This window comes from Nerophis lumbriciformis, linkage group LG04 (assembly GCF_033978685.3).
Source record: "Nerophis lumbriciformis linkage group LG04, RoL_Nlum_v2.1, whole genome shotgun sequence".
Lineage (NCBI taxonomy): Eukaryota > Metazoa > Chordata > Actinopteri > Syngnathiformes > Syngnathidae > Nerophis > Nerophis lumbriciformis.
In genome coordinates this window covers 21,666,029-21,677,500 of record NC_084551.2, presented here as the reverse complement: position 1 = coordinate 21,677,500, position 11,472 = coordinate 21,666,029, and the positions used below count along the sequence as shown (strand labels likewise).

At 37.2% G+C, this 11,472-nt stretch overlaps 1 protein-coding gene across 1 annotated transcript in view; it reads right to left on the bottom strand.

Moving 5' to 3' along the window:
• Window positions 1-11,472, bottom strand: part of LOC133597741 (exostosin-1-like) — a 49,421-nt gene that overhangs the window by 8,467 nt on the left and 29,482 nt on the right. The window contains exons 2-7 of the mRNA XM_061950723.1: window positions 10,566-10,659; window positions 5,271-5,378; window positions 4,601-4,720; window positions 3,212-3,344; window positions 2,741-2,859; window positions 2,067-2,162 (exon numbers count right to left, since the gene is read on the bottom strand). Of these exons, the coding sequence (XP_061806707.1) occupies window positions 2,067-2,162; window positions 2,741-2,859; window positions 3,212-3,344; window positions 4,601-4,720; window positions 5,271-5,378; window positions 10,566-10,659 (670 nt within the window). The remainder of the gene's footprint in view (window positions 1-2,066; window positions 2,163-2,740; window positions 2,860-3,211; window positions 3,345-4,600; window positions 4,721-5,270; window positions 5,379-10,565; window positions 10,660-11,472) is intronic.

Below are 11,472 nucleotides of genomic sequence, written 5' to 3'. Positions count from 1 at the left end.
AGTTTTGATGCCTTCAGTGACAATCTACAATGTAAATAGTCATGAAAATAAAGAAAACGCATTGAATGAGGAGAAGGTGTGTCCAAACTTTTGGCCTGTACTGAATATGTATGTATGTATTTATGTGTGTGTATATGTATGTATGTATATGTGTATAGATACCGTATTTTTCTGACCATAGGGCGCACCGGATTATAAGGCGCATTGCCGATGAGCGGGTCTGTTCATGTCTATTTTCATATAAAGGCGCTCTGGATTATAAAGCGCAGTAAAGGGGTCATATTATGATTTTTTTCTACATTTAAAACACTTCCTTGTGGTCTACATAACACGTACACAAACCTCTTCACGCTGCATTTGTGTACTCCAAACTGATTAGCAACAACTCTGTATTCCACAAAACTGGGGAGCTTGTCTACAGCATTAACAACCCACCAACCCCCTGGAGCAGTATTGGGGCACAAACAGTCTTTTCCTTCGGATTTAAAACTCCTATCAATCCACAGAGCCTTTTGAATGAACTCCGAGACATTTGAACGTTTTTTTCCATGATTCTCAGTCTGAAAAGTCCTTTTGAAATAATTATTTTTCGCCAGTCTTTCTTTGCTTCGGACCTGCATTTGCGCCGAGACCTTCTTGATTGTTTTTGTGGTGTAATCTATGATAATTTATTGATTGATTATTGCTATTTAACATCAGCATAGCCATTAGACGTAATATTCGTAATATGTGCCAATATTACAGCTGACATCAGATACAACAGAGCTAAGATGTTTTTTTGTGACGTCATGGTCAACCAGAAAAGCAATATTTTAATCTGTGCTAAAAGGAAATATGCGCCCCACAGTTCACGGGAGGTAAACAGAGCATGACCAATGGAGAGTGTGCATGGACAGTGGGACTTCACATGTAGGTGTGAAAATACAAAAAAACTAAATATTTGAGTAATCAGACCAATTTAGTGCATGGAAAAAACTACAGAACTTAATTGTTTCTGAATTGGAAGTTTGTAACATTGTTGCATGAAATATTAGGGAAAACACTATTTTTGCATTTAAACATAAAAAAAAATAATATTTCAGGTTGAGCAAGTTACTTTAAAGTCACTTGTGATCTACATAACATGTAATGGTTGTTCTTTGTTCAAATTTTGCATAGATTTTATTTTACAGACCATCTTTAAGCTGCTTTCTGCCCGTCTCTTCAGGATGCACTGTTTTGTGGGTGGTCTTGTTTACGTGGCTCCACTTCAACAGCGTCTTCTCCCCGTCAGCCAATTTGTAGTTTTTAGCGCTTCCATATCGAGTCTACTGACAGACAAGTTAGACCTATACACTAATTTGTATTCGAAATGGCAACAGAGGAGGATTCATGTGCATGTACGAGACAGTCTGCCCCATTAGAAGGGGATGGAGAAAGAGAAGAAACGTATTGACTACAGCAACGGACTACAATGGCGTATTCGTGCAAAGCACTTTGGGTAAAATTTTACTATATATGAAAATATCCACTGACCTCTCAGTTGGGAAAAACGTCACAATAGGGACAAATTACAAACGGCTCATTTGGAGGAAGTATGAAGGAAGGCTAGATTGTTCTATAGATATCTTCGCCATGCCTCTGTAACGTAGGCCAGCCGGTGTGGCTGGGCCATGTGTACGTTAGTAAACTTCACTTTCTGACGACCTCAAGAGCAGTGCTGGCTATCAGGGTGATAGCCCTGGCTTATTGCTTGGGAGTTATCACGGTCATTTCCCTGGCCAACGACCTGGGTGGAACAATAGGAAAATCCCAACACAGCCGAAAGAGAGTACTCAACCGCTACACCTCCATGGTTTAATTCCACATTTTTGGGACTTGTGCAGATCCCAAATACACAAAAACAGGTACCAATAATTAAGAAACGTTGGTTTTGCATAATAGGTTCCCTTTAAAAATAGGATGAAAAAAAGACAGCACAAATAGTGCATGTAGTTTGACATTTTAGCTCTCCAACGGATACACGATATAAAATGCTGCAGTAATGATAATACCTAATGAGAGAAGGATCGGAATAAGGCTTTTACCTTGCTTTCCCCTTCTATTACAAGGACAGGAACTGAAGTGACAGGCCAGCGGTGCTTGGTGGGAAGAGATCTGTCACAATTCCACACAACTATCACCTGCAAAAAAAAAAAGAGAGATAGTTTAACGATATTCCATATAAGAAGACATCCTTGACATTCCTTTTGATGGATTTGATCAAAAATAGCTATCTACATAAATTATGTGGAAGATAATGATTATAATTCAGATCAATTTCACACTACCTTCAGGCGCAAAACCCCCCCCCAATAGAATAGACATAAAGACAAGTTAAAAAAAAAACAACCTTTTTGCCATGAAAGGCACAAAATGTCAAAATACATGAAAACACCTCTATCACGCTTAAGGTAAATAATGTTTAGGTAAGTGTGCCAAATTGAATAATGTAAGGAATAGTACATTTGACAGCCATACTAGCTCTGAGGGTAGTCGTTTCCATAATATATAATAGACTGCCAAAGATCATCCTGTAGTAAAGCTCCACTTCTTCCTAAAATTACACATTATAAAACACAGATATGAATCCTTGGGGGGAACTCGTTAAGGCTGAAAGGCGAATTCCGATTTATGTAGCCATCACACATTGATGTCTTTCAGTTATATTACGGAAATAAAATGGCACGATAGACAAGAAAACCTAAATGATTTGCCTCACCTGTGCACAGTACTGTGATTTGGCTACAGCCACTAGCAGCTTCATGACCGGCTGGGACTGCGAGACCAGTGGTGTCACCACGTGAATGACAGCTGTAAACTTTGGGTATGGCTTGATACCTGCAAAATGGTGTACATGCAACCAAGGGGAAATACAAATAATCAAATTCACTTCAGTGTATTTTGAGTTGGCATAGTAACGGTCTAATGGTGTTGTTTAAAGTCCATCCATTCATCCATTTTCTAAAGTCATGCTAGTAAATTAACAGTAGATATTAACAAAACATACTTGTATTAGAGGAGACCTCATCAGTGAAGTTAAATTATTAAAAGCTCAGTGCATAAATCGTGGCTCTGCCATATATTCTCAAATTCAACAGCTGCCACACACCAGCTGTTCCAGCCTTGTGTCATGACTGAAAAATCATTTATGTGATTTATAACACACAGGGTGCATCAATAATGTACTGACCAAGCTTAGCGTAGTAGAAGGGGAAGTCTCCAAGGTATGTGGAGTACTGAGGCAAGGCGAAAAGACCACCAGGCAGACTGTTCCACATTAGGTTACTCCTCGAGGTCTGCTGCAACACCCGGTCCTGGATAATCTGTAAAAATTGAATGTTACATTTGGAAAACTCTGTTTTCAGTTTGAGCACTATGGCTTGTCAGAGACATATCAGGAAGAAATCAGCCTTTTTGTGTCCATTACGCAAAAGAAAATGCAAATGAAGGATTTTTGCTGTCATGTATTTTATAGCGATTTAAGAATATTGCAGTCACTTCTTTTAAATGGCCTTTTGTTGTTTCTCCTTGGTGTATCTCTATTTGTGGATGTGAGGTGTCATTTTCTATTATGAGGTACCACATTTTACTAAAAAGCCACATGACACAGACAAGCTCGGAGTATCATTTAAATGTAATGAAAAACAAAAACATTGAGTAAAAATGGACACATAGGCAGATAAAAGTGGCAAAAAAATGGCTAAGTTCTTAAATCAAACGGCAAGTAAGTTTTCTCCGCCCATCATCAACTTATTAGCATTGTGGGCTGGCAGTAGGCATTATCCCCCCATGATGGCTAATTTTTAGGACTATTTTTGTAATGCCTGGCTGGCGATCGACTGACACACCCTCCACGATTGACTGGTAGCTCACGATTGACGTAAAAACGATAACGATAAAAAAAGGTAGTTGCCGATATATGTCAAAGTGCCAAATATTGGCGGCGATAATTAGCCCGAATGATAATCGGTCGATCCCTGTTGTTTACCTTGATATATTTAGTCACATGAAATTGGAGTTGAGACATTAAAAGGCACTTGAACTGTACACACACAAAGGCAACTGCTGTCCCGGGGAGAACATGCAACTCCACACAGAGATGTCCAACTGGGGGTTCCAACCCAGATATGACCGTGTGACCTACATGCTAGCCTAAACCACCGCATTACAACCCTAAAATGTAAACAACTGAAAATTATTTAAATAAGTGTATAATAAACAGAAAGCAAAACAATGTGCGGTAGTGTGTACTTAATAGCAAATTCCATTTTATAGCTAACGAAACCTCTCTTAAAGATCAGGTAACTTGAGCTCAAGAGCAACATGATCAATATTCACCAGAAACCGTCAACTAAATGAACTCTGATTGGAACAAACAAATGTCATGACTGACTGCCTAAGGAAGAAACATGACAGCAGTATTGACCAGAACGGATGTGTACCACTTTCAGATGAAACTTCAGGTCTCTACCAAAGTCACACAAACGTTTAAGCCCACTATAATTTAAATGAAATAATGTCTTATAGAAACTAATTTAACCCTAAAATTCTAGTCTGCACAAATGAATGGATATCGTACCTCCAGTGTGGTCAGAACTATTTTCTCTACAGAGTTGAAGTAGGCCTCCCACAGGAATTGGGTTTGCTGTCTTAAAGATAGAATATTATCCTGGTGGATGGAGCGAACTGTTGATGGAATCTGTGACACAAGCAAACAGACATGTTGATTAACCTCTCCATGATCAAGTAGGGAAACAGGAAGCTCCTTGCTATAATAATAACAATGCTGTAATAAGACATTTTCTTTTTTCATATTTTTATGCTAATTGCAAATGAACTCTTACTTATAATACACATTTTCCAAATCTGTAACTTAATGTACTCAGTATAAATTAATGCAACAAGACATAACAAGCAAACCCTAAATAAAATGAAATATACAACAATTGTTTTACATCTACTTGGAACTATTTTACTGTGATTTCTGAACTAGTTATCTATCAATTTATTGTTGTTTTTGTGGTTTTACACATATAATTGGCTTACTGAGGGCAACCACCTGTAATTAAAACAAGTTTGACACCCTTCCTCTAGGTTTTATCAATGCTACACACAACTGATAAACTGTGGTGCCAATCCTAATCCAATCTGGCCTTATAAACACAAGCCATAAAACAATATTATAAATAATCAAAACAGTGCGTTGTAATTCTTTGTTTCTTAAAAGTTTTAACAGTATTCATTTTTACCTGAAGAAGAAGCCTTTCATCACCAATCACAGCTGCGGTGTTCCAGTCAATGATTTCGGAGAAGGGCAGCTCCCAGCCATTACTTAGCATCACTGGCACACAAGCTGCCTGTAACGAGTATACAAAAGACCACAGAGAACATACATCATCTTATTTGTTTACCATAGTGTTGAATCGGGATGTTTGTCCATATTATGTATCAGTGGTTGTATATACAGTACAGTCTTTGTGTGTGTGTGTGCCTAATTTGAGGGGCTAGGTCACTAATTGGCTTAGGTCAGTGCTTTCAATTATTTTCTGTTACACCTCGCCTTGGAAAAATAAAATCTTTTGTCATGATCAAAAATAAAAAAACCTGTATAATAATCTACCGACTAATTTGTGTTATGAATGTAATTTCTGTATGATTCCAAGTATAAACATTGAATAAGTAAAATTTTTGGTATTTGCACATTTCCTGATCAAATACAGGACAGCGGCATGCCTCACAGCATCTCTGAATGCATGATCTCTTACAAACTGCCCTTTTTCTCAGCATGTTGCCAATATAACATTGTCAGAAAAATGTATGATACACCATGGCTTTCGATGTAGTGTCTTTAATGTAGTGTGTGACATGACTCTTGCCCATCACTGGGTCAATCCTGTTCTGTCCTTGGCGTCTATATCAAAAGGTCTCATTTGAGCCCAATCACAGAACAATGGCCTGGAGGCTCTCTGAGCTCAATCCTTACCCACATCATCCTATTATATCAGGATAAAAGCATGATGTGTTTTTACATACATGTAGAGGATAAATCAAATAGCAAGGCCATTTCGTTTATCACATGGTCACATGCTTTACTGTTGATAAGGGCTGTGTGATCATTTCTTGGTTTAGTATGTTCTGTTAGAGCAGCTACGGTGCAGACAAATATAGGCCTTTATTTGTAGAACAAATGTAGTGTTAGCGAGAATACAAACAATTTTATAAAATAAAATAAAAATCACGTCTTATAAAATCCAAGAAATGACTGCATTCAAACAACCTGTATGATCCCAAGTTAAAGCAGATACGTATATTGCATGTAGTGATCCGCAATATTCCAATATCAATCAATCAAAGTTTACTTATATAGCCCTTAATCACAAATGTCTCAAAGAGCTGCACAAGCCACAACGACATCTTCGGCTCAGAATCCACAATCCCTACATCGTAGTGCGACCAGGGCCGCAACTAGGATTTGAGGAAAAAAATTGGCGGTCCAAGAGGAGCTTTGAAAGGCTAAAATCATGGGTATCCCAGCACCTTATAAATAATATTATCTTGAGCAACACGATGAATTTCCAGAAAAACAAAAGCTTTCATTGAGGAGAACTATCACATGTTATATCATCTAACATCTTTGACAATCAGCATTACTTTGTAACAGTCCACTTTTTTATTGATATGCTGAAGTTTAGCATATTAAACAATTTTAACAAAATGTAAACATAAACTATAAACCTTACTACATTTTCATATATGAGCTGGGATTGAGCCCACGATCTTCTGCGTTGCAACTGGGTATTAATGATTCTCGCCACGAGAGCTACCAGAAGTCCAGAAGGAATTTTGTTACGTTTGCGGTAAAGTTTTATATGTGCTTCTTTACGCAAAAAGTTCAACACAACAATGGAAAACACTGAAAAATTAAATGTAAACAAGATTTAAAAAAATCTAAACTAGGAATATGAGATAAATGTTTAAAAGGGAAGTGCACGGTTTTTGGAATTTTGCCTATCGTTCACAATCATTATGAGAGACAAGAAAACAAAAGTTAGTTTTTTTGCATTTAACATGTAATAATTGTCTCGTTCCTGGTGGCTAGCAATGCAGCTAATGGGAGCAATCAATTCTACCTCTAAATCACTTCAAAAAAGCGTTCAAAAGCTGTCAACAATACTTAATTTACGGTCCGTAAACTGTATAATAACCAAACTGTAGCATCATTGTTATTGTAAGAGCGGATACTAAGGAACTCTTCTTCTAGCGTTATAACACTATGGCGTGCTACGGTATTAGCTGCAAAAGCTAACTACAGCAAGAGATAAGCTAGCTTCTACGTCAGCACAAAACACATTCAAGTTTGTAATGCACAACACAATGCCATAAGACGACAATCTCTACTGACTGAAAAAAAACATGAACAATCATATTACAGTACCGTATCTGTAAAGTATTAGCCCTCATTTCATGTTTTGTTTGTACACAGCTAGCCAGACAGCATAGCATACACGCATGAAATGCTGGGTGTATCATGATCAATATAAAGTGTAACTCACTCGATGGACAGTTTTATGTTTGGTCCAGCTGGCCGGGGACGCGTTTTCCGGTTTTATTTGGGGAAGCACTCTATTTATTTTTTCTATCAAAATAGCTTGGCTTCAAATTCCACATTTTGCAGCTATGAGTCACTTTCACCTCACTCTCAGCTTCTTTTTGTTCCAACGCCTCTCTCTTTCTTGGTGCTTGCTTCTAGAAGCAGTAGTTCATCTTCCAAAAATTTCAGATTAAAAAACATAAGGTTGTGAATACTAATTTGTCCAAAAATAGTCATCTTCGTTGTTTGTTACCGAATCTGCCATGATTAGAAAACACACACGCCTTTGCTTCCGGAAGTAGGAACACACATTTGTTGCCAGAAAGTGGACATGCACTGCTATGGAAACAGAAATAAATGCGCAGAGGAATTAGTTTTGGCAATGATTAAAATGACCAAAATATGGTACATACTGTACATATTGTTATGAACGTGTCTGTTACTACATTATATATATATATATATATATATATATATATATATATATATATATATATATACATACATACCGATACATACATACACAGTATATATATATAGCAGTGTGTATATAAAACGTTGATGGAGGGTTTTGAAGTTGTTTTAGTGGGCTCTGAAGCCTCCAACGATGACTCCCATTAGCCGCATCGTCCAAGCGTTTTTTTTATCACCTTTAAACCCCCCCCACACACCTCCTCCAAAAAAAGACACATGTTCTTGTCTCTTATAATGATTGTGAACAATAGGCAAAATTCCTTAACTATAATACCGGTATACCGCCCAGCCTAAAACCAAATTATTATTTTACTTTACACAGTCCTGCACATTTGTTCCTACCTGTTTTTTCCGTACATCCGGATAAGGAATGGACACGGGTTGAAAACAAAAGATGAGCGCAGCAAAAGACTACGGTCCGTTTGAAAAAATACATAAAACTGCCACACTGTTGAAATGACTTATTGACAATTGCTTCACTCTTTGCAGCACTCATGTTTACTTTCTCTTCTCACTTCATTTAGAGAATCAACAGCGACACAGCAAGATGGCGCAACCAAAATTGATAGTTAATACTGTTATGTGATTGGCTGTTTAGCGTGACCCTCCCATTGCTCACAAATCACTTCCTGTTTTGCTAGGTTACCAGACCTTGAGTGCCTTTGTTCATGCAACCAACTATGCTTCATTCTTTCAGGTTTCTTTCGACCCAAAAAATATATATATATATTCAATGGTTTACCATACACATTTTTTATTGACATCAATTATGTGTCCATCGCGATATATATTGATATTGTTTTAACCGCCAGCCCTATCATACAATATAATTCTATATTGTTTATATGGTAATGTTAATGCCAGGACTGCAGCTAATATTGCTACAAAAACGCTCCTGCAGTGTGGTAGCATTTAACATTACTTTAAATAACTTTACAGCGCTAATACATCCATGTATGGATGCCAACAACATAGCAAAGATGGAAAGCACAATGGAAGCTAAACCAACAAAACCTAAAGAGGAATGTATGTCAAAAGAGGGAAGAGGAATTCCTTTGTTTGGCTTTACTTTGGATATAAAAAGTCAGACACCCACCAAACAACGGTAGGCTTATCTGCAAAACATGTCTGCAACGAGTTGTTGCTAGTGACTTGAACAGGTCTATGCTTTTCTATCACTTGAAGACACGGAACAGTGTCAGTTAATATGCGCTAAAATACTAAAGTTACCTCAAAACCACAAAGTGATGAGAAGAAAAACATACCAAACGGTCCTCATAAATGTGTCATCCAAAGGCAACATCTGTGAAAAGTAGTACCTCTGACAGAGAAATTACAGGTGCCATCTCTAAATTCGAATGTGTAAACTAGTGGATTCTGCTAGGTTTTTAAGTAGGGAAAGCTCATTTTCAGCAACTCTAAATCACGAGAAGAGTCTAATAAAAAATAAAAGATAAAGATACTAAATAGAAAATGTCACTTAGAGGATTAAAACAACAAAAACTTGAAAAATGCTGTGGGACTTGTTTTTATTTCAAGATCGCAGATTCGCTCATTTTGCAGTCAAACAAACTGTCAAACTGATGGGCGGGACAAAGCCGTGCATTTATCCAATGACTGTAGTTTGGCTGCAGTGGAACAACCCACTCCATCCTCCCCTATTGAAGTCAATGGACGCTTAACTTCAACACTATTTAATGCACTGTAAGGCTACCACAACGAATGAGAACAAAATAACTTCAGCTGTCTTGAATGTAGCTGATTCTGAACAAAAGTTGAACGCATTCTCGCGCATATTCAGACAATGAAATGTAAACACAAATGTACAAAATGTACCACTTATTTGACATTTCCAGGGAAGCTGAGCTTTCTTTGCAGTCTTCAAGCAATACTCTTACAGCGATACTTTGTTTTTTAATTGTCTTTTACTATCAAATATGTGTCTATATAGGTGAAACTTAAAACATTTGAATTTTGTGCAAAGGTTAGTTTATTCCAGCAATTAGAATGCAGCTGGGATAGGCTCCAGCACCCCCGCAACCAAGAGAGGGACAAGCGGTAGAAAATAGATGGATAGATGGAATTAGATTTACAAGGTGAAACCAATACATGACGCAGGCCGATGTTTAAAGCTTTTCTTTTGATATAATTTTGATTATGGTTTACAAATCGAAAATCTCAGAATATTTGGGGTTTTCAAAAACTATAAGCCATGATCATTTAAATTATGAAAAAATTAAGGATTGGCATATCTCACTTTCCATGTAATGCGTTTATATCACATATTAGTTTCACATTTGCTGACATAAATGGACGATATTCAAATAATTTTTAGTTTCACCAGTATATCTCGCTGTATCAGGACATATATTTTAGTCCATATCGCACAGCATTAATTGCATGTATTTGAGAGAATCCTTACAATGAGAAATATTTATTCTATGGATAAATATGTCAAATATGTGTGGGTGTCACTGACCTGCAATGCCTCTAAGAAGCGGAAGGAACCCAGCCGACGTCCTCGAGGAACGAGACAGAACGTGGAGTTGTACAGCATCTCTCTATAGTCATACCTGCAAAATGACAAAGTTAGAATCCACATCAGAAATACTTGAGGACAAGATTGAAAATCCAGCTAAAAAGAACAAAGGCAAATGTACCAAGTCGCAACACTCAAACCTACAGTTCATGGTACAAATCACACATACATGAACACTCATCTGCTGTTTCTGTAAAAAACACCTCATTAGCAGAATACATGTTTACAAAACAAGCATTAAAGAAAACAACCACACTCTTGACTCTGTTCCTTCACTCGGCCACCCTTAATCAAAACCCATTTTCCTCAACACATGAAGATGTCAATATCTGAAGTTCTGTCAATTGCTCCATCCAATTATACCTCAGTCAGCACTTGGTTGTATTCCCGGCCACATGCAATTCCTTTAGTGGCAATATTGTGTGACCCATTAGCGTTAGAGAATATGTACTGTATGTCCTTTGTCTGTCACATGACTTGACAATCAATATAAATCAATAACATTTCATTTATATACAGCCGTGGTCAAAAGTTTACATACACTTGTGAAGGACATAATGTCATGGCTGTCTTGAGTTTCCAATAATTTCTACAACTCTTATTTTTTTGTGATAGAGTGATTAGAGCACATACTTGTTTGTCACAAAAAACATTCATGAAGTTTGGTTCTTTTATAGATTTATTATGGGTCTACTGAAAATGTGATCAAATCTGCTGGGTCAAAAGTATACATACAGCAACATACATTATCAATTTTGGTGATGTAAATCAAATTAGCTTCATGGCATGGCCTCTTAACTTCATGTGAGTGATTATGATTGACGACATCTGTTGACTTCTCTCAGCC